The 23,841-nt window shown below is 48.0% G+C and overlaps 1 protein-coding gene across 1 annotated transcript in view; it reads right to left on the reverse strand.

Moving 5' to 3' along the window:
• Positions 1-23,841, reverse strand: part of PODXL (podocalyxin like) — a 269,097-nt gene that overhangs the window by 55,956 nt on the left and 189,300 nt on the right. Inside the window, exon 8 of the mRNA XM_078677422.1 lies at positions 22,984-23,157. Coding sequence (XP_078533548.1) covers positions 22,984-23,157 — 174 coding nt within the window. The remainder of the gene's footprint in view (positions 1-22,983; positions 23,158-23,841) is intronic.

Raw genomic sequence — 23,841 nt, forward strand, 5'->3', positions numbered from 1 at the left:
CAACGTAGCTTTACATAGGCCTGATATTCGTAGTATTCACGAGAACTGGAAACTGACATACTAAAGGTGGACACAACTATAATTGCGTCTTTAATCGAACATGGGGAATAACATATGCATATTAATCATGCACAGATAACATATGATGGATGACACGTAGGGACACAGAACATAGCAAAATTTACTTTTCCACAAGAGACCCGTCTTTTTTTGGAATTAGGAAGTATAGAGAGTATACCCCTGTTCCCTGTTGATGTTGTGGAACCTTCTCTAAGGCATGCTTTTGTAGTAGTGATAGTACTTCCTGTTTTAACAGTGTTAGATGATCTTGACTCATTGGACGCTGTTTGGGGGGATGTTTGGTGGGGTAGCTGTGAGTTCTAGGCAATAACCATGTTGGATAATTTGTCTCACCCACCTGTCTGATGTGATGTTTTCCCAGACAGGTAGGAACTGTGATAGGCGTCCCCGACCGGTGTTATATGGTCTGGGGGGAGCTGTATGAAGTCACTGTTTTGGGGTAGGAGAGTTGCGGTTGTTGTTATTTCCGCGGCCTGTACCTTTGTTGTTGTTACCTCTGTAACTGCCTCTAGAATTACCTCTGGGTGATGTTGGTGTAAAAGAGGTTGATTGCTGGCTTGTGCCTGTATTCTTTGATCCACCTCTATAGGTGGACCTACGAAAGGAACCCCTTTGAGTTGGCTGTTGCAATGCTCCCATTGACTTAGCCGTTTCTGTATCTTTCTTCATCTTTTCTAACGCCTCATCTGTGCCTGAGCCGAAAAGTGTTTTCCCATCAAAAGGCTAGTTCAATAAGGATGTTTGTACCTCTTGTTTGAACCCTGAGACTCTGAGCCATGCATGTCTTCTTAACATGATACTGGTGTTTATGGATCTTGCTGCAGTGTCTGCTGCGTCTAAGGCGCACTTAATGGAAGTGTTAGTTATTATCTTCCCTTCTTGTATGAGTTGATCTGCCTTTTTTTGATGTTCTTTAGGGAGATGTGTAATTAGTTTTTCTAACTCATCATAATGAGCTCTATCATAACGTGCAAGTAGCGCTTGTGTATTAGCTATGCGCCAGCTGTTTGCCGCTTGGGATGCTACTCTTTTGCCAAAGGCATCTATTAACTTGGACTCCTTGTCAGGAGGAGGAGCTTCTCCTGTAGTTAATGAGTTTGCTATTTTACGAGCGTTTGTGACTACTAGTGAGTCTAGAGGTATTTGTCCCTTGATAAATATTGGGTCCTTTGGAGCTGCCTTATATTTTTTATCAATTCTTGGGTTTAGTACTCTAGCCCTCACAGGCTCTTTGAATATATCTGATGTGTGATTGAGGAGACCCTTAAGCATTGGTAGTGTTCCTGATGTTCTTTGTGCAGCAGGTAGTGTTTCTAAAAGGAAATCCTCTATTTGAGGTTCCGCATGTAAAACTACCTTGTGGTATTTTGCTGCCCTATTAATTAACTGTGCAAAACCTGTATTATCATCAGGTGGTGAAGGTTTTGAGGGATACAGTTCAGGGTCGTTATCATTATCTGACAATACATTATAATCTTTCCATGGGTCTGCGTCTTCTGGGACAGTGTCGTCATCATCCCTAGGAAGTTCCCCTTCCCCTGTGTCACTTTCTACATCTGTTTGAGGTGTAGATGGGCGTGATGTAAAAGGAATAGCTGGCAGAGTGTGAGGAAGAGGAGAAAATGATGTGTCTCTAGGTTGTGGAGAAAGGGGAGGAGTTGTATTCGTCCCCATTGTTCTCTTCTTAGGAGGAGGAGCTTTGTCGTCCAACTGTTCATTCTTCCTCTTTTTAGGTAGTTTTGTCACCACCTTGCCAGTTTGCGGATCAATAAACAAAGTCTTGAGGAGGAGCTTGGCGGGCATCCGTGATGGCCGCGTGAGCACAGCGCTCTCCGGACCCCCGCCACTCCCGGCATGATATCCTGAACATATCCTGATTCTTCACGAGGATTTGTGTAGAGGACGCTGGGCTGATCTTCCTGGGCTTTTTGGAATTTGATTTGGACCCGGGGCGCCAAAGATACGACGACTCGAAATTTTCGGGGTCCGCCCTTGAGGTGCGCCCGGGACTGGGTGCGGCACTGTGGCCGTCTTGGAGTTGAACAACAGCGGCAGGGGGATTGGACTTGTGGGTCCCCCTCTTAAGTTTTGGTTTCGATTCTGCCTCAGACTGAGACATCTGGCAGGGGAGTCTGGCCTTTGCTGGGTCCGGCGCACGAGACGGCTATCGGGCCTTTGGCTAGCTTATTCTCCTTCCGGGCTAGTTCACTCCTAGTGGTACCCTCGCTGCTGCTTTTTGGTCCCGACGCCCTACTTTCCTGTGGCCATTTCCATCGGGTCGAGTGAGTCTCCTGGTGACGCGGTTTCCGGCATGGCGGGCAGAGGGGACCGAGAGACACGAAAGACCAAGACGCCCCTGCATGGGGGCCCGGTCCAGTCTAATGTTATGGACCGTTACACCCATTCGAAGGGGTCCCTGGAGCCGCCCTGCCTGGTTCAAGTGTGGTTGACCACACTGTGGACGCGTCAACGGAGCCGTCCTTGCAGGACATCATGGGCGCCATTTCTGGCATGAAGGAAACAATAGGCCAACAGTATGAAGCTTTGGCCCACAAAATCGACACCGTGGCCATTGATGTGAACTTGATTCGGGCCGACCTATCTAAAACCAATGAGAAGGTGAAGTCATTGGATCTCAAATCATCCAGCCTCACGGCAGACGTCTCGGAGATACAGACGGAGATTGGCAATCTCCGTAGGGTGAACGATTTCATGACCCGGCGCTTGGAGGACTTTGAGAACAGGGCACGTCGCTGTAATGTGCGTGTGGTTGGCGTTCCGGAGAATCCAGACCCGCACTCTGTTGATCTCCTGGTCGAGGACCTGATCCAGAACTACCTTTCTCCGTCTGGGTTGAGTAAATTCTTCGCAGTGGAGCGTGCCCATCGTGTTCCGGGAGGCCAGGGTAAGCCGGGCGCCCCGCCGAGGCCTATTGTTGCGAAACTCTTCCACTATAGGGATCGGGACGCTATCCTGCAGGCATCGCGCGTGAAGGGCCCGGTGGCCTTTGAGAATGCCACGGTGAACTTTTACCCGGACTTTTCTCAACAGGTGCAGAAACAGCGTATGGGCTTCCGTGGAGTCAAGAAGCGCCTCCGGGACATGGGATTGCGCTATGCTATGCTTTTTCCGACCAGGCTGCGAGTTGAGTACAATGACCGAACCTTTTTCTTTGATCGGCCTGATTCTGTGAATGACTGGCTGGACTCTCTGCCGGACCGACCTCCTGCGACTGAGCCCGCCGACCACCCGGATGGTGCTGAGGGTGGTGTAGAGAGTTGAACTATTTGTCTATGCCCGGGTCTTCGTGTAGAGTAACTTCTTCTGGGATTTTATGCCTAAGTACCTCTGCTGTCTGTGTGTTCTCCTCGTTATTTGTTTTGATCGGGGTGGCGGGTGGGCCAGGGCCTTTCCTCCTCCGGGGTCTTTTTGTAGAATGGGGGTTCTTGGGCGACAGGCACACTGCATGTTGGGGTGGCTTTTTAGCTTCTTGCAGGGGTGCAGGGTGGGGGGTGTTTCCTTGATTGTTGGGGGGTGGGTGGATGGGAAGTTTGATGTTTGTGTTTTGTTTTATCAAGGCGATTCTATCCTGCTAATGATGTTTTTGATGTCATGCTCATTGGGGGGGGGGAGTTTCGGCGTTGCTGTGTGGGATGGGGGGTAGCGGGTTGAGGTTTATTTCGTGGAATGTCAATGGTCTGGGGGATCGCATTAAGCGGGGTGTGGTGTTGCGATGTCTACGACGTTTGTCTCCGGATATTGTTTTTCTACAGGAGACTCATTTGGCGGGCAATACATGTCGTGCAATGAATAGGTGGGGCTATCGCCTCGCCGCGCATTCGGGGTTTACCACGGGTTCCAGGGGGGTGGGTATCCTTGTTCGGGCTTCCCTCCCCCTGACAATTGATGATGTGATCCTTGATGATCGGGGGCGTTACGCCGTCCTCGTGGGACGCTATGAGGGTCGGACCCTTTCCTTGTTTGCCGTTTATGTGCCCCCCGGTCTACAGACCTCTACCTTTTCCGATTTGGGCCGGGTGTTGTTGAACCTCCCTGATAGTACTCTTTTCATAGCTGGGGACTTTAATTCTGTGTTCTCCGGTCTACGCGATCGTCACCCCCCTAGGGACACTCCTTCGGCCCAACAGTGGCTGGGTGGGTTTCTGGATACGTTTGGCTTGGTGGATTGCTGGAGGCTTATGCATCCTACTCAGCTTCAATACACTTTCCATTCTGGGGTCCATGGGAGTTTGTCTAGACTGGATTATTTCCTGATGCCTGCGGCGCAGTCGCCGGCGGTTCACGAGATTAGACACCTCCCCCGGGGCATCTCTGATCATTCACCGCTCTGGCTTTGTTTTGAGGTGGGGGTGGAGGCGGCGGGCCGGGTGGCTCCTATCAACCCATGGTACCTCACCTCCCCCGAGACCCGTGGTCTCTTGATTAAGTCTTTGGACAACTATTTTCTAGACAACGTGGGGTCCGTCTCCTCTGCGATATCCCTGTGGGAGGCCTTTAAGACAGTGATTCGCGGGCAGGCCCTTTCCCTTGTTGCTGAATCTAAAAAGGCGAGGAATCGAGAGGTGGTGGACCTTGAGAGGGAGATTGCTGAGATGGAGGCTGAACTGGAGTCAGATGTTACACCTGGTAAACTCCACGCCCTGGGTCTGAAACAATTTGCTTATAAGTCTTTGGTTACGGATGCGGCTAAACTGATGTTTCGGGAGCAACAGAGTCGTTTGTATGATGTGGGGGACAAAGCGGGTAAATTGCTGGCATGGTTGGATAAGAAGGAGAGGGCGAGTCGTGTGGTGCCTGTGATTCAGACTTTGAATGGTGTGAGAGTGACCGACCCGGTTGGAATAGTTGAATGTTTTGCGGACTACTTTCGTGTGGTTTATTCCCCTGTGTCTGAACGGGATGTTGATGACTCTCGCCTTTTGTTGCGTGATATAGCTCTGCCCAGTGTTTCCGATTTAGACCGAGTCTCTTTGGAGTCCCCTTTCACTACGGACGAGATAGCGACGGCCATTCGCTCACTCCGTTCGGGCAAAGCTTTGGGCCCGAATGGATTGCCAATTGAATTGTACAAGTTATGCCCTGATAAGGTGGCGCCCTATCTTCGCACCATGTTTTTGGAATCCCGGGAGCGGGGTATTCTCCCATATGATCAGCGTCTGGCTACGATTGTTGTTATTCCCAAAGAAGGTAAACCTCGGGACCTTTGTTCGTCTTATAGGCCCATTTCCCTGTTGAATGTTGAACCCAAGGTTCTGGCTAAGCTTCTGGCTACCCGCCTCTTGACGGTCATTGGTGGCTTGGTTCATCCGGATCAATCCGGATTTATCCCGCATCGCAACACGGCTCTTAACCTACGTCGTCTCCACGGAGTTGTTGCGAGGGCGGGGCTTCTGACGGAGCCGGCCATTTTGGCTTCGCTGGACGCCTCGATGGCCTTTGATACGGTAGAGTGGCCCTATCTTTGGGCAGCTCTTGAGAAATTTGGTTTCGGACCTGAGTTTATGGGTTGGGTGAAATTGTTATACGCCGAACCCTTGGCACAGGTAGTGGTAAACGGTCGGGTTTCTGTCCCCTTCTGCCTGGGTAGAGGGACCCGTCAGGGATGCCCCTTGTCTCCTTTGCTTTTCGCGCTTGCCCTGGAACCGTTAGCTGCGTGGCTTCGATGGGAACCTTCACTCAAAGGGATCCGTTGGTCGCCGGATTTTGAAGACCGCGTCTCGCTTTACGCGGATGACATTCTTCTGTATCCTACTTCCCCGCGTAAATCTCTAAATGTCTTATTTGACGTTCTTACTTCGTTTGGTGCTAACTCAGGTCTGGTTATTAATTGGGCTAAATCCTGTGTGTATGTTCTCTCGGGTGTTTTGCCCCCATTACCGGACAGATTTCCTATCCAGGTTGTCCAGTCTGGCTTCAAGTATTTGGGGATCTTTATTACGCTGGACTCTTCACTTCGGTTCGAGCGTAATCTCCTCCCCCCGCTTCTTAGATTGCGACTGGATGTGGCCCGCTGGCGTAAACTACCCCTGTCTCCTCTGGGCAGGGCTGCCCTTTTTAAAATGATGTCTTTGCCACGATTCCTATACGCACTTCAAAATTCTTTTGACGACGTTCCCGCTACCTATTTCCGAGAGATCGAGAGTCTTCAAAGGCAACTGATCTGGGACGGGCGTCCACGTATCGCCCTTGCGAAACTTACTATCCCTTGGTACGACGGGGGCATGGCGCTCCCCGATATCAAGAGATATTATTGGGCTACCCAGCTGTCTGCCATTAACCACGCAATGTATTCCCCGGGTCGAGATCCGGCCTTTGAGATGGATAGACTCCAGCTGCCGGGAGGGGATTTTAATAGAGCGCTTTATTCCAGATCGGCTGGGCGCCATCTTACGGGCCCGACCAGGATAGCAGTCAATGTGTGGCGCGCCGCGAATGTGAGTTTGGGATGGGAGAACCGACTGACAATGGCGACTCCGCTTTATGCATCCGAACGTTTGGGAGGTCTCTGGTCTACTAAGGGCTTTGACCGCTGGGATATGATTGGGATATGTAAAGTGGGTGATGTCTGTGTGAAGGGTAAAGTGAAGTCTTTCCAGGCCCTTAAGGCCGAATATGACTTGAGTGATAGAGAGTTTTTTCGATATCTGCAGGTCCGGCATGCTCTGGCCTCAGTTCTGACTCCTGATGTGACCCTACCCGAGTCCTCCCCCCTTGAGGATCGCATACTGGATGGCCACCTGCCCGATAGCACTATCTCCCTGATTTATAAGAAACTGATTAATACTTGCGCTGATTTACTGCTCCGACTTAGGGAGGTTTGGGTCGGTGACGGGTTGGATTTGGATGACGAGGATTGGCAGTCGGCACTTTCTTCTCCGAAAGAGGTCGCCATCCCCGCCCGTCTTCGTTTGGTTCAACTTAAGATCCTCCACCGGGTGTATGTAACTGGTCCGCATCTGGTAGTAATGGGTTTTTCCTCGGATGGCTTATGCAAACGTGGTTGTGGGATGAGTGCTACATTTCTGCATATTCTTTGGGAGTGCCCGGTGGTGGCGGCCTACTGGACTGATGTGCTTGCGGTGATGACTGTTGTGACTGGTATTACCCTGCGGCCTGAGGCCCGACGATGCCTGTTGAATGTGTGGGAACCCACCGACTATTCTGTGGCCCAGACCAGATGGGCGACCTTGGGATACATGGTCGCGAAGCGGGACATTGCGCAGCTCTGGGGCGCGTCCAGACCTCCCGACGTCTCGGTGTGGGAGGATAACATGGACTGGTCCATGTTCCGAGAAAAGACCGTCTATGTGGCTAGGGGCAGGCCCAGGGCGTGGACGAAGATTTGGGGTCAGTGGAACGAATATCGTGGAGACATTTGTACCCCTCCCTTGGTTGACACTCCCGATGTTACCCTATCTCCCTAGGCTGGCGTTCCCGAAATTTTTCATGCTGTTCTAGGATTTTCCTGTCCTCCCCGCTGTCCCCCCCCCCAGCCCTGCCGAGTCCCATTGATTGTGCTTTCATCTTCCTGATTAGTGGCTTTCCCCTCCGCCTTCTGGGCTGACCTTGATTAATGTGCATTCGCCTTGTTTAGAGTTCGTTGTTTTTTATGTTTATTACAGAAAATTGTTATGTCCTGTCCTATGTTTTGAGCAATACTTGGTATCTGATTCGTGCCTGGCCTCGGAAGTAATCGTTTGCTTCTTATGTTGTGCGTTGCTATTAGCGGCCAGCCCGTGTGGTTGTAGGCCCATCTCTGTAATTTTTATTTGATTGCTCAATAAAAGTTTTTAACCCAAAAAATAAAAAAAAAAAAAAAAAAAAATAAACAAAGTCTTTTGTTTTGGATCTGTTTGATGCTCCTGTGTCGGTACCGAAGTTTTTGGTTCCGAAAGGTGCTTTTGCTTCTGACTGTCAATTTGTGTTTTCGGCACCGAAAGTTTGTTCGAGTCTGATATTTTCGGTGTCGAGGGAGTCTTCGACGTCGAAGCCTGTTTCGGTTTCGACATGGAATGCTTCAACTTCGAGCTTTCCTTGGTATGGAGCTTCGGTGTCGATGTCGAGGTGGACCGCTTCTCGGATCCAACATGGTGAGAGGCCGAGTGTTTCGGTTTCGTTGCCGAGCCCGAAGGCGGGGCGTCGGAAACTTTTTTCGGTTGTCTGACCGGGCTCGAAGGCGGGGTCGACACCGAGCGGGGTCGGTTTTTTGGTAAAGAGACGTCGTCACTCACGGTTTGATGAACGTCGATTTCTTCGACGTCAGACTCGTCCGCTTCCGACCCCGACTCGTCCTCTTCTTCTTCCTCTTCGGGGTGCTGGGCCTCGAACAGCTCCGGGATTGCCTCTGACTGCATTCTCGATGCCTCGTGTCTTCGGGCTCTACGGTTTCTAATCGTCGACTTGGAGGAGAATGCCGCGCAGGCTTCACAGTCCCTGGATTCGTGTTCAGGTGATAAACAGAGGTTGCACACCTCGTGTAGGTCCTTGTGTGGGAATTTAGCACCACACGTTGGACATTTTTTGAATGGAGTCCTTTCCATGGACTCCGGGCTGGACTACGTCGAGATAGGCCTCCCGGTCTCTTCGACGTAGAAGTTGGAAATTTTGTTCTTGACGTCGAAGCGCGTCGAAATGGAAATGTACTCGCGCTCGATAACAATACCGTCGAATTAGAAAGGGAATACGCGCCGAAATATAACTTTTTTCTCGAAGTCAATCCGGAGCGCTTCGATCCTCATCCGAACCCAATGGCGGAAAAAAACAATCTAAGGATGGAGCCGATGCCCATGCGCACTAGCACCCAAAGGAGGAGTCATCGGTCTCGTGACGACAAAAGACTTCTCCAAGAGAAAAACAAGTGCAATCATCCGAGCCCAACACCAGATGGCAATCTATTCATAAATGTACCATCTGCAGCCCATATGCCTCAAACATTAAGATCTGTAATGCAGTTTGTTTGGACTTTACACACTTTAAAGTCTGGGAAAGTGCCTTGGGACTACATGAATACCTCATCTCTGTTTTTACCATTTAATCTGACTGATAAACAGCAGTTCATGTCCATGAAGGATGCTACATATTCGCTTTTGCATATTGAAAAATTAGAACTGTTACCTTTTTCGGTTGCTTTATGGCTCATTCACCGGTTAATAACACTGCCCTTCCCCTTGTTCAAATTTAGTTCATGTATGAAACACTATGCCATAGGTAGATATGAACCATTGGGAAGCGCCAATCTCCATGAAGTTTGGTGTCTGCCATTCACATATAGGTGCCTGAGGGAGGATAAAGAAGTTTATTTGAAGGGCGAGGAGTGCACTTCTACACCTGATCACTCACTGGTTTGCAAGAACATACAATTGCACAGCTAGTGTAACACTCAAGCCCCGGATTTAGCTTGCATTTTAAAGGGTAATCCAGTGCCAGCAATAACACCAACTTTCACGCTACTAGCTAACGGTAGCTATTTGCTTTTAAATAATGAAGATTGCTGCAGTATGTTGGCAGGGATTCCATATGTTGTGACCGTCTCCCAACGTGTGGTTTGCTGTAAAAATGTGCTTTTCCTGCCCCCGCATGGGAGACTCGATGTGTCCATCTGGCCTTCTATTCCGACCTTGAAAGCAGAGTTTAACAAGATGAGCAGAATAAGGGCTCTATTTTCCCAGAAAGAGGCCGCACTTACTTCTAACGTGAAACATTTGTCCTTCACGTTGCTAACACATGCACCGAAGTACATGCGCTTTTAAATACTGATCTCCCCTACATTTTGGCACTTTGGTTCACTCTGTATTCAATACCTCGTCAACAACTGACTTGGCGCATTTTTTCAAAGTTGGGAGCTCCGGCCTTGTGACCTCATTCCAAACAGTATTTGGTGTGATATCGGCATTTATTCATTCTATTTTTTCCAGCATCTTCGGCGGGTTACCATTAATTCTTGCCTTGGCTGCCAGGGTGCTGCTGTTGGTTTGTTTACTACAAAATGGATGCACAGTCTGTGTCACAAAACAGCCCGCCCGTCTAAGCTTCGCAACTGGATGCTTGAGTAATATGGAACGCTACCTCTGGCCACTTTGAGTGTAGCAAATGGATTATCCTTCCGGTTCTCATACTTTACTTGCGTGCAACCTGTTTTCCATTGCCTGGATTGCTGTTTCGGATTGGTTTGGATTTGTGTCTCCTGCCCCGGATTATGATCGACTGATGAGTCCCTTAGTGGTTCATGAGTTGGACTGTTCTGGTGACGGGATTATGGGCTGCGCATGGAATTCTAGGAAATTGGAATATATATGCGGCTGCACATGACTTCCTGGCACGAAGTTACATCAAAGAAAACGCAAGTTGTCCTCTGATGGTGCTAGAGGCTCAGACTATCGAAGAACATGTATGTTCCTTTAACTTATTAAATTGGATGGCTGAATTATTTTCTGATAAGAACAGTGACTTCCTTTTGGAGGCTGTTGCAAAATACTGTGCCTAAACGCTGATGGATTAATTTGGCACTCGTCCATCTTCCACACGTACAGTACTAGAACAATGTTTTACTATTTTTTTTCTCCATGATGGGCAGCGTTCCTTCTTGTTTTTTTTTACTTTTTCCTTACCAATTCGAACTTATCACTTCCAATTATCCAGTTTGGCAAATTATGAACTTGGTTCTGTCTCACTCGAACTTGAACTCAGTGTTCCTAAATTGCTTCCCTTCTTGTCCGTGGTCCGATCAGGGGAGGGTGTAGTTAAGACAGGGCTCTGTGTGCGCACATTGCTATGTTAGCATAAGCGTATTAGGTGTTTAAATACCATTTTGCCACTTTGCAGCTTTTGCACACAACACTACATGTAACTTGTTGTAAGTTAAACTGCTTGATTTTCTTCGTATGAGAACGGTCTTGTTTTTCACATCCCTAGACTTACATTGCGGCCTTAGTCTGTACACTGTGTGCAGAAGCCTTCAAGGTCATAATAGCAATGTATGCTGTTATTCAGGTTGATCGACCCACGTTCTAGACACAACATGCACTCTGCTGCAACCAACTGAAATTCAGGTGCCTTTCATACTGCACTTCATGCATAATATGGGCAGTTGGAGAAACAACCTTTCCAGAGGCAGAGAGTTTTGCTGATCTTGAGATGTGATTCACCTCTGCTGATTTTGGAGGTATGAGGTTCCCCATTCAAGCCTAAGAGACCTTCTGTTATTATAAAACCTAGTTCCTAGCAGGGGAGGGTGGTTCACAAGGCGCTATACGACCAATCCCACTATAATTATAACATGATTTCTCCCTTTGTGTTTTATGGAATTGTAACAATGCTGATTGTTTTATTTCTAATCACAAGCCTGCTTATGCTAGCCAAAATACTGCATCTTAGAGCACGTCGTTAAAAATAAACATTTTAAACTTTTCCGTCTCTCTGATTACTCACGTTGTGGACTGGTATGAGAATAAAAACAAAAGAGTGTTCTTGATTCCCACCATTCCTGAGAGTACCCTAAGTCGCACGTTCTGTGTTGTCTAATCATTGGTGGCTTGGCTATAGGACGGAGAGCTAATGAGACAGTGATACTAGTCGGATAGGGGTTCTGGGTACTGAGGTGAGTTTTTGGTACACCACAAGTCACTGAGGTCCTGGTTTCCTGCGCACAGTTCTGTGCCTACACCGAATCCCAGCAACAAAACTAAAGGGTAAAATTAGATTAAAACCTACATTTGTGGGCCCTTATCTCTTTCACAAGATACTTAACCCTGTAGCCATGAGGCTAACTCTCCCTTCTTGGCACATCCACCCTGTTTTCCATGTCTCCTTGACTCCCACATACTAGACTACCCTTAAAACCCCTGCCTCTAGAATTCGAGGGAGAAAAGGAATATGAAGTCAAGAGTATACTCCATTCCAAACCTGTTAGAGGGAGGTTGCATTACCTTATCGACTGGAAGGGGTATGTATGATCCTGAAGACAGGACGTGGGAACCTAAACGTAGCCTCAATTGCCCTGGGCTCCTTAGGTGGTTTCACATTCAGTTTCCTTTTAAACCTGGTAGATCGTCGGGTCGCCGGTCATTGAGAGGGGTTTTTTTCACAACCATACGTAGGTAGCAGGGTGGGACCCGTACATCATACTAGTATGTTTGGTTGCATGGAATCGAGCAAGTGTATGGGGGGCTACATCTCCCAGAACACCTAGGGGGTAGAACACTTGCTGGCACCAGTCACAAGGCTTTGTTAACTCAGCCTGCAAATGGCCTGGTGCTTGTCAATTTCCGCACGTCAGAATGCAGAGAGAGCCTTCTTCGTAGTCTGCGCTGGAGCACATTTGCTTTCCTTATCTGTTTAAGTGCACCGCGCAGGTGCGCATGTAACGAGGGAGCAGTTGGAAAGGCTCAACACAGGTTGCCCTGGGTTTTGTGACTCGCCGCGCTGGAGCGCATGGAATCTTTCACCGCTCTGGTGCGTGTTTAATGAAGGAGCACGCTGAAAGGCTCAACACAGGCTGCCTGGGGCTTTTCGGATCGCCGTGCTGGATGGAGCGCATGTAATCTTTCCCCGTGCTGGTGTGTAAGTAGTGACAGAGGCCTTTATTTTTCTCCTCTCTTCCGAGGTTGCAGGAACGCTACCCCTTTTTATTTTATTTTTAATTACCACGGAAGAAAAGAAGCATTTTCATCCAAGGATTAATGCGATACACAAGGCTATATTGGAGAAGAGTGTTCAACTTGTGACTAGAGCAGAACGTTGGGAATGCTCTAGAACGAAGTCCAGCTAAGTAGTTGTGTGCAAATTAATTTCTTTGGTTTATTTTTGGTTTTTGCTTGTTTTATCTAGGGATGATTGCGGCAATGTGAAAGGAACATGAGGCTAGACAACTGGAGTAGATAGGACTGAACTCCGACAAAACCATAACATATCTTATTGTGTGTTTACCACTGTCTCATCTTTATTGTTTCTTTTGTCCCTTTTTTCCCTTTCCCCGAAATAGTGTTTTCTGTTGAGTGATAGCTATATACTCTCGGGTAAATCCATGATGGGGGATAGGGTTAAATAGCCTCATACATCACCCCCGCTGTATCCGGAGCGCAAGGTTAATGAATTTCTAGTATGTGTCCTGATAACGTGCTTCCTTAAGTTGGCCACACTAGGCCAAAACTAGGCCACGAAGTTCATCTTGGAAATCCTGCAAGAGACCCTGGGCCTTATTTATGAAGGCCTTGCGCCGCCGGTGCGTCACTTTTAACATGGGAAAAAGTGACGCACCGGTGGCGCAAGGCTTTCATAAATGAGGCCCCCTGTATTTTCTTTCTCTCTTTCCACATGCATTCAAAATGTGCACAAAACAACTGTTTCTGCTCTCTGCAGCAAAATAACGTACGCAGTGACCTAGGCTTTTCTTTGGGCTGCTACAGTAAAGGACCTTCTGTTTCCCAATACTGTGGAATAGAAATTCATTCATTGAACAGTTTGCCATTGTATTTTCTTGTAACAAACGTTATACTGTCACATCCATAGCACCAATGTTGAAAGTGTGTTCAATACTTTGTTTATTTAGAGGATAGCGTTAGATAATGCACAATTATTGTGTATTTTGATTCGTTGATGCTAGGTAGGTGTAAGGTGTTGCTTATTTTATGCTGATCATGTGTTTTTTTTTACTGTGAATTTATTATGACAGCAGCTGTTTTTTGGGGGGGAGCCCCACTTTGCTTATCCTAATTTTAAGAGGTAACCTTGCTGGTTCATCATGTAGAAATTTGGCAGAGATCGCTGTTAGCATTTAGATGAAGCCATCTAGTTTTCAGTAGCCATCTTGTCTAACCTTGTGCTCACCATGTGCTTTTTCCTTCTTATCTGTTGCTTGCCCTTGTGCTGTTCTCAAGAACTGGGTATACTTAGCCTTTGCTACTCTGCACATGCTCAGAAGAGTCTGTAGCTGCCAATGCACCTGCTTAGGTTTGTCATTGTCAGGGTGTCTTTACTAAAGTCAGCAACTGTTGGCTCCTCCTTTACTGTTGACTGTGCTTTCTCTGTATGACCATTTATGTATGTAACTCTTCGTATGAGTGTTTGTACCGCCTTCTTTTGAGCTCCTGTGTGGGTATGAAAGACCCATGGTTCTTCTACTCATTGTGCTACTTCATACACTGCCGAAGGGTGTTGTGTGAATGTAGTTCCACCTCATGAGGTTTAATAAAATATCTTTTTGCTATTTCAGTTTCCATGCCAACTTCTATTTGCTGGTCTGAGGACTTGTGTGCAGAGAAGGGCGAACCCCTAGCACTGGTAGGCCTTGCTGAGGTCTACTTCTACAAATTGGCGCCCAACAAAGTGGGGCTCAACGGCGACTCGGATGCCTGATGGAGTGGTCTTGACGGAGGATTGAATTCTCGCTGCGGATGATTACTGCCTGAAGAGGCCTGTGTCTTGGCAGCCACTGTGCTTTTCTACTCTTCATGATCTGACCTACAGGTGGTGCCGGTCCTCGACTGAGATCCCTTCTGGTGTTCGCCGTGCAGAGACCATTTGGTCAATTCAGAACTTGGCACTTGGAATTTGGAGACTCTTGCTTTGTAAGGTTGTTTGATGCGACACTTCTTGTATGTAATTGGCCAATATCTTGGAACTTGCTTGGATATATATGAATTGCAATTTATATAGACAGGTAATGAGGAGATTTTTCTCTAACTTAAAAAAAACCAAACTTGAATGGCACATACTGTGTTAAGTGCCACTTTCCGTATAATATTGCATATGCTGCAATATTCTTGGCATGCCTGTTCTTAGCACACTTCGTGGAATGTGTTGCTTTCTTGGAGGTACAAATATGAAACTAGAACAAAATCAGCCGGCTCCCCCTGAGGGGAATGATAACTATGCCTTGGTTGAGAAATCCTACCTTCATAGAGAGGATATTGCTTTGGCTTCACACCCTAGTACTCTGTGGACTCCATCAGATACCGATGTGGGGCAAATGGTTATTCCACCAGTGCATGTTCGGGTGAAGGAGGGTGCTTCATTACCTCGATTGTCTCAATACAAAATTTCTCGATTAGGTGAAGAGGCACATGTACGTATTGTTCATGATCTGATTGAAGTAGGGGTTGTGGAAGAAGTCCCTTACAATATTTGCAATAGCCCTATTCTTCCCATTCTGAAGAAAGACAATGATACTAAAATCTACAGGTTTATTATTGTTTTGCGAGAGGTTAACAAGATTGTAGTACCCCAATACCTGGTAGTCTCTGACATCACCACACTCCTTACCTTGGTTCCTCCAACTGCTACTACATATACTGTGATTGATTTGAAGAATGCATTCTTCTCAATCCCTATTCATCCTGACAGCCGATATTTGTTAGGCTTCTGTTAGAATTGGGTGTCTCTGGTTGGCGCAAGTATGCACTTGTGACAAGCAGGGACCCTCTCCTCTAAGTCAGGGCGAAGGATGACCCCTTAGAATTACCCTTGCTCACCCTCTAGGTGCGTGGCGTGAGCAGCCAAGGCTATTCTTCAGGCGCTATGGAGTTAAGCATTTGTAATAACGCACACAGTAAAATGTACCAATCCCCCCACAAATGGACACCAGGCAGGTATTATATATCAAAATACGCTCCTTTATGTAAAAATATATGTATATATATAGATCAGACTTATCACAAGACCAATAACGTTTTTCTCAGGTTGGGCCACAGGTTGTAAATGGGCAAATGTTCTTCGAGCTGGTAGATCAATAAAGCAAAGTTCTAGTCTTCTTTTTATGCCACAGTTCTCCCAATACTCTCCCTGGGGCCCCTTCACGCAGTTCCTGTCTACCCGTGCGCTTTCTAGCGCTCCTGTCCGTTCCCGGCTCGAGATACGGGCCCGACCTGCCAAAGCTCACGCTTCTCGCGGAGCGCGCGGTCGGGTCGGGTGTACGGGCTGTACCGCGGTGTGCGGCTCACACGGCGGGGGGGGGGGGGGGTGCAGGCTTGCGGATCTTCCAGGAGCCCAGGGGGACACGGAGCGGTGCGAGCCTCGTCGGAGGGACGGCTAGTACCGTGGCTCGGTCTCCACCCCTCCGAGGTCCTTTGTGAAGGTGGGGGCAGAAGTACCAGAGTAATCACTGCGCACAGTGTTCAAAAGGGGGAAAGAAGAACGTTGCAGGCCCCCAGCCCGTGGCCCACTGTGCGTGGGCGAGTGGCAGCTTGTGAAGAGTTCCCGCGAAGGCGGGTGCGGGGTGCTCGGCGGCTCTTCAGTAGAGCGAGGCTGATACCCGAGGCGCCCGGGCCTCACGGGGTCTGTCTCTGGATCTGTGTAGGTCCGGTGAAGGTTTTCAGGCGGGAGCCTGGGGGCACAAGAGCGAGCCTCCGTCAGCGGTGGTTTCGGCGGTTTCCCTCGGCGGGGGGAGAGCGGCTCGGCAGAGCGGGGCTCTCCCTCGGCAGGGACGGGGAAACCTAGTGATCACGGCCTCGAGGAGGGGCTGGGGGGGCACCACGGCAGCGAGCCTTCCAAGGCGGGGTGACTCAGCGATCTCCCTCAGCGGGGGAAGAGCGGCTCGGCGGAGCGGGGCTCTTCCTCGGCGGGGACGGGGAGACACGGTCGGTTACGGCCTCAGGGAGGGGCTGGGGGGCACCAGGGTCACAGCTCCGGCAGTTGCAGAAATCCTTTAAAATACCGGCAGACGAGCAGAGAGCAGGTTGAGCCAGATGGTCCTGTGGCTCAGGTCAGGGGGCAAGCTCAGATAAGCCCTTGGAGAAAGTTTCAAGCACAAATAAGCAAAGTCTTTTCAGCAAGTCTTTTCCTCTCCTTCCTCAGCAAGGCAAGCAGCAGGCCAGTCCTTCCAGTGTCTTCTTCTCCTTCTAGTTGGGCAGAGGTTCTTTGTGGGAAACAGGATTCTGATTTACAAGGAGCAGGGCTCCTACTTTTATACAGAATTTCTTTTGTCCTCTCAGGCCAGGGGGGCCTTTGCATAACTTCTTTCAGTCCCTGAGCACTTGTTGGGTGTACTTCTGGCTTCTGCTTTCAGTGTGACGGGCAGGCACATCAGACGCTCCACAGGGAGGTGGAGCCAGCATTGTGTGGACAGGGGCAGCCAGGAGTACCTTGAGGACAGTGCTTCGCCCTTCCTGGGCCAGGTGCAGGCTGAGTCATCAGTCGCTCCCCAGGGGGGCAGAGCCAGCATTGTGGTGGCAGAGCACAGCCTGATTAAGAGTCCAGGGGCACTCCTACGTCCCACTAAGGTGTAATCCTTGCATTCACCACCTGTCATCCCCCAGCCCTGTCACTCACACATCCCAGACAGCCAGATACACATACCAGCAGAGGCGGGCTGAAATGGTTAGGCAAGCAAATGCTAACTTTCTAAAAGTAGCATTTGCAAACACAGGATATTAAAATAAACTTTACTAAAATAAGTATTTTATTATTCTGAGTTCAGGCATACTAAACATTAATTTCTACCATGTTCCCTGAGCCTGCTGGGATTATAAAGTGTAATAATTCCAGAAGCCCATCTGGCCTAAAGGGGACAGGTAGCCTTACAATAGTGAAAAACGAATTTGGCAGTAATTCACTATTAGGACATGCCACACTCATCAGAGCATGTCCTATCTTACACTTACAATGCACCCTGCCCTTGGGCCTACCATAGGGGTGACTAATATGAAGTTAAGGGAAGGTTTAGAGGCTGGCAAGTGTGTGCACTTGCCCAGCCAGCATGACAGTACCAGACTGCACGCAGGTTCTGCAATGGCAGACCCTAGACACATTTTAAAAGGCTGCTTCTGTGGGTGGCGCAATCAGCGCTGCAGGCCCTCTAGCAGTATTGGCATTTACAAGCCCTGGCACTCCTGGTGCACTCTACTGGGGACTGACAGTAAATTCAATGAACCAATCATGGAAATCAATCACAGTTACACTTTACATTGGGAGAGCATATGCACTTTAGCACTGGTCAGCAGTGGTAAAGTGTCCAGAGTCATTAAACCAACAAAAACAGGTCAGAGAGAGTATTGGAGGAAGGCAAAAAGTTCAGGGATGACCCTTGCCAAGAGGGCCAAGTCCAACAGCTTCACTTTGAATAATCGATCCTTTTGATTCTGTAGAGTTCCCTAAGAGTATACAGAGAGTCCTAGTATTTATAGCCAAGCGTTGAAAAGACAGCAGCTGATACGTCTGAACAGTGTGAAGAAGGAACACTGTCATGGCTTTCATTTCTTGCATCACACCATCACAAATTTCTCGAAAGAAATTGCAGTATTGTAGACAGAAGGTTACCAATTTAGGTCACCTCCTGTCTAAGGAGGGACGTGTACTTACACTAGATCGCATTCAAGCTATTTTAGACACGCCAGTGCCCCGTACTCAGAAAGATGTTTGTGCATTCATTGGTCTTACTTCTTTTTGTAGGCAATGGATACCAAGCTTCTCACACATTGTTAAACCCTTGTTGGGTCTTCTGACTAAAGACACTCCAATGCCCCTTCCATGGATGCCTGAATGCCAGAATGCTTTTCAACAGTTGCAACAAGCTCTTTGTTCTGCACCAGTATTAGGCACTCCAGATTACAGTAAGACTTTTACACTCTATGTACACGAGTGAGAGCATTGTGCACTTTTCGTTTTAGTACAGACACACAGTGACAAGCAGCGTCCTTGTGCATATTTTTCAGCTGATCTCGATCCAGTTGCTCATGCATTGCCTGGTTATTTCCGTTCTGTCGCAGTGGTAGCTGTGTCCATACGTCAGAGTGAAGGGATAGTCTTGTCACATAGACTGTTGGTGTTAGTACCCCATGCAGTCGATGCTCTTTTGAACCAAAATAAAACGCAGCAGTTAACCAGTGCTAGGTTGACAGAATACGAATTGACACTCTTGGCCCCTCATATCACCTTGAAAAGATTTTCAACCCTGAATCCAGCTACTCTGTTGCCATATCCAGCGACTCAGTCGCAGTCACAAGAGCCTCATTATTGTATATTCCTTACTGAGGAACAGACAAAGGGTTGTGTTGACTTGCAAGATACGCCCCTCTCAAATGTTGATGGGGAACTGTGGGTTGATGGGTCCTGTTTGACATTACCAGATGGCACAATATCAGCTGCTTATGCAATTACAACACTTCAGGCATTAGTTGAGACAGCTCGTATTCCACAGAAGTCGGCTCAGGCAGCTGAGCTAATAGCTTTGACACGAGTGTGTGAACTTAGTACTGACTTGTCTGTGAACATCTATACTGATAGCCGCTATGCTTTTGGAGTGGCTCACAATTTTGGGTTACTCTGAAATGAAAGAGGCTTTCTTACATCCCATGGGATGCAAATACTGCTTGGAGAATTGGTACACAATCTTCTGACTGCTTTGACATACCCGAAGGAAATAGCGATTGTTTAATGTAGCGGACACATGAAACTGACTGATAAAATAGGACAAGGCAATGCAGATCACACAGCCCATGAGACTGCACTGCAGCGAAGTACCACATCTATGTATGTAGTGAAGTCACAGGCTGAATGTTGGCATGATGCCAGGCAGGAAGTGCTAGATATGCAGAGATCTGCCTCTACAGAAGAACTTGAGCAATGGTCTAAGGAGGAAACAATGGATGATGAGGGAAGTTGGAGAAATAAAGAAATGACTAAGTGGAAACTGCCCACAGCCTATTTACAGCCTATGATTCATACGACGCATGGGCCGGCAAATGTTGGAGCCTCCTCGATACGCAAGTTTGGGAGCATCCAGAAATTGCCGGCACTGCTAAAAAGATAGTGCATTCCTGCTTGATTTGTCTTCAGTACAATCCTGGAAAAGGGACATGAACTCCTACAGGAGGGTTTGCCACACCAACTGCACCTTTTGAAGTTTTGCAAATGGATTACATCCAGCTTGAACGCTGCAATAATCTGAAATATGTTCTAGTGGTGGTATGTGCCTTCAGTAAGTGGATAGAGGCGTACCCTACGAAAGTTTCACAGCTCATACTACAGCAAAGGTGCTTCTAAAAGAATTCTTCCCCAGATTTGGTGTTTAAAACTTTTGTGGAGTGAAAACGGACCCCATTTTATTAGGCAAGTTTTCAAGTACGTCCTGAAGGGATTAGGGATTAAGCAGACGTTTCATGCTGTCTTCCATCCAAAATCAGCAGGGCTAGTGTTCTGTTTGTTATGTTAGGCTCATTTATTATGCACACAGATGCTCCAGCAAAGGAGCGTCCTGGCGCCCGACAAGGTAGCTACACAACACAACTGGACAGAGTAAGAAGGGAAAGAACTACAGAAACAAAAAAGTTTTTACAGCTCGGCGAAAAGAGAGCAAGTCCCTGAGGGCACGGATTTCAGGGGGAAGGGAATTCCAGAAAACCGCAGCACGTACTTGAAATGAGCGACCACCAGCCCGACAGCGCTTAAAGCGGGGGACGACCGCAAGTTCTAGGTCCGAAGATCTTAAAGAACGGACCGGAGCATAGCGGGACAGAAGGTTAGAAAGGATCAGAGCAGGAGATCCCTTAAGGATTTTATAGGCTACACAGAGAACCTTGAACTGAATCCTACGCGCAATCGGTAGCCAATGCAGGGTGCGCAGAGTATTGGTTGTGGGACAAAATCTAGGTAAACCCACAACAGCTCGAGCCGCTGCATTCTGTACACGCTGTAGGCGAGTGATTTCGGCCCGATTTAGCCCCACTAAAAGGGAATTAGCATAATCGAGCCGAGAAATCACAGTTGCTTGAATCACCAGTTGCCTGGTGGTAGCATCAAAATTTTTTAATAAGGGACGTAGTCCACGCAAAATGCCAAAGCAGCAGGCCGCCGTGCGCTTAGTGTGGCAGACAAAGGTGAGAGTTGGATCAAGCCACACCCGAGGTTTTTTAACTCAGAGACCGGAGTAGGCGTAGGACCTAAGTCCGAGGGCCACCACCTGTCTCCCCAGCGGTCCGTGTGCTTGCCAAAGATCATGATTTCGGTCTTACTTGCGTTCAACTGGAGACAGTTGGAAGTCATCCAGCTGGCGACCGCCCGGAGTCCATTCTGGAATCTAGGGGCATCCACGCCAGCATCCCCGCTGATCGTAACCGCTAACTGAGTATCGTCAGCGTATGACACCATGGTCATACCCCAATGCCTGACAACCTCAGCCAGCGGTCTCACGTAGTAGTGGAGAGATACAATGCTACCCTCAAGCTTAAGCTAGCTAAGATTCAGGCTTCTACATCCTTGAAAAGGCCTGACGCACTACCCTTGGCATTGTTGCCTATTAGATCAGTGCCACATTCACGATCTGGCCTTACACCGTATGAGGTGGTATTTGGAAGACCTATGAATATTTGGGGAATTTCTAAGCCACGCCCCATATATGAAGTACCTTGTGTCTTGATGAGTGATTACCTATCACAGTTGACTGACAGCTTGATTTCTATTCATCAACAGGTTTGAGAAGCTCTTCCTGACAGGTTGGAAGGTGAAGGCCACGGACTACGGCCCGGTGGCCATGTGATGACCCGGTCCTCCAGAGATCGAGCAGCTTGGAGCCTAGGTGGCGTGGCCCAGATCAGGCCCTCCTGGCGACGGGAACTGCAGTCCGAGTGACGAACAGGAGGAACTGGGTGCATTCTACCCACTGCAAGAAGGTGCCAACTACCCAGGTGGAACGCTGCCGAAGGGCGTTGTGTGATTGTCGTTCCACCTCATGAGGTTTAATAAGATATATTTTTGCTATTTCAGTTCCCGTGTCAACTTCTATTTGCTGGTCTGTGTACTTGTGTGCAGAGAAGGGCAAACCCCTAGCACCGGTAGGCCTCGCTGAGGTCTACTTCTACAATCGTACATTGTAGGCTAATTATTAGTGATTTTCTTTTAGGCAGATTGTATATTAGACCTCCTTCTGCATTTGATGGCCAATTTCCTATGAACCTAAGACTATTTGACTAACTGATGTGCTTGCCTTCTGTAATGCCTTAATACATTTTGAATAAACCTTCATGATTTTCTAATTTACTGCAGGCCCTCTGGAGCCATTCTTTCTGAAGTCCTATGCCAAAACGTTTTATTTATTGAGGTGTTCAGTGTGGACCCTATTGCCTCATGTTCTATTGAAGATTAACACTGTCCCCTTCCTGCATCAACGCTTTATCTACTATCTTTTTAGATCTCAAAGATAGCGTTTATCACCTGCATGGGACAAGAAGCCTCAGTCGGTGGCCATGCATGAAGGTCAAGCCTTGAACGTCGCTCTCTGTCTACTCTTGGGCTGCGCTGCAGAATTAAAACAAAAATTGCTGGGAGGGCTAGAGCTGCATCTGGCCACAACCTCTATTGGCTGTGACCTTTGAGCCCCTTTTTGTATCTCCTTGTGGATTAGAATTGCCTCAGCTGTTATGTATATAGACCCTACTCTGCATATGAATCTTGGAATTTCCTACACATGCAGATGATTGCACAACATTTCATAGCGCAGATCCTAATTGAACTCGTCGCCCAATAACTCTAATTATGAATGGCGATTATGCTAGCGTTCATTATAGCTGTTTGTAAACGTTGTTATTAGATAGAACTTATTATCTATTTTCTAAAAGTTGGGAATCCAGCTTTGTTCATCAGTTAGCCTTGGGAGTTGCATGACTCAATCAGAGATGGGTGCCCGCTGGACAGCAAGTAGGGCATTGGAAGACTCTGTCGAAGGTCAGGCCTGGCCATGTCCTATCAACCATTCGGAGGCGCCCCATTAGAGTCGCTTTCGGTTCAATCCACATTTTAGAGCTTTAGACCTAACATGGCATCTTGGCACCCCGGAACATAGAACAAGTGGAACTTGAATGGTAAATCATATAAAATTAGCACAGAGCAGACAAATAATCAAATAATCTTTGCATAATTCTAAAGAAAGCTTTGAATTTTCAATTAACTTCTTACTTGGTCTTTTTTGTGCCTCTGTCGTTGGTGGCAGCAGCTGTAGATGGCTGCAACGAGCAGCAAGACGGAGGCCAGGCACACGATTGTGATGATCAGTGGGATGCTGATCCTGTCTACGTATTCCTCAATTGGCATCTTTTCTCCTCCAGAGTTCTTGTCAATAAGGAACCCAAGCTGGGAAGAGAAAGGTACCGATTAAATCACACACACGTTAAATAATATTAGTCTGAAAAGCACCGAGAATACATTTTTACACTGGGGGAAATGAATGTCGAACGTGGAGATTTTTGTGAGACTCTCGGCCTTCTCTAATAGAAACCAGTTTTAATTTGAAATCAGTTAGCTAAGAAAACCTTTGTGAGTTCAGTGTCTTTCTCTGGAGGAGCACAAGTGCACATTTAAGGAGAATTCATTATTTGCAGAAAATTAGGTTTTAGTTGCTTCTGCTGAAATTTCTCCCCCTGGTCTAGTTGACTGTCAAATTGAAAGCATAATATTCCGTCGCAGCTGATGCCACTATCCAGTGGTGGGGCAGCAGGGCAGCAGGGCAGCAGCGGCAGGGAGGAGGGTGGGTTGAATAAAAATAAAAAAGCATTTACCTGATCCTGCAGCCGCCTCCAGCTTTGGAGCTCCTTCTTACCTGCAGCTCCCAAAGGTCCCTATGGTAGACTCCCCCACCAATCCAGACGCTTCTCTCATAATATGAGAGCAGCGCCTGGATTGGCCTGAGCGGACTGCTAAGATGCCCAACTCAGGCAGAGGGAGTCTGGCACGTTTCTCCATGGGAAACCTAATTGCGCATGTCTGGCAGGCTGCCTCAGCTATATTGCGCACTTAGAAGTGCACTCCACTCCTCTG

Source organism: Lissotriton helveticus, chromosome 1_1, assembly GCF_964261635.1.
Source record: "Lissotriton helveticus chromosome 1_1, aLisHel1.1, whole genome shotgun sequence".
In the NCBI taxonomy this organism is placed as follows: domain Eukaryota; kingdom Metazoa; phylum Chordata; class Amphibia; order Caudata; family Salamandridae; genus Lissotriton; species Lissotriton helveticus.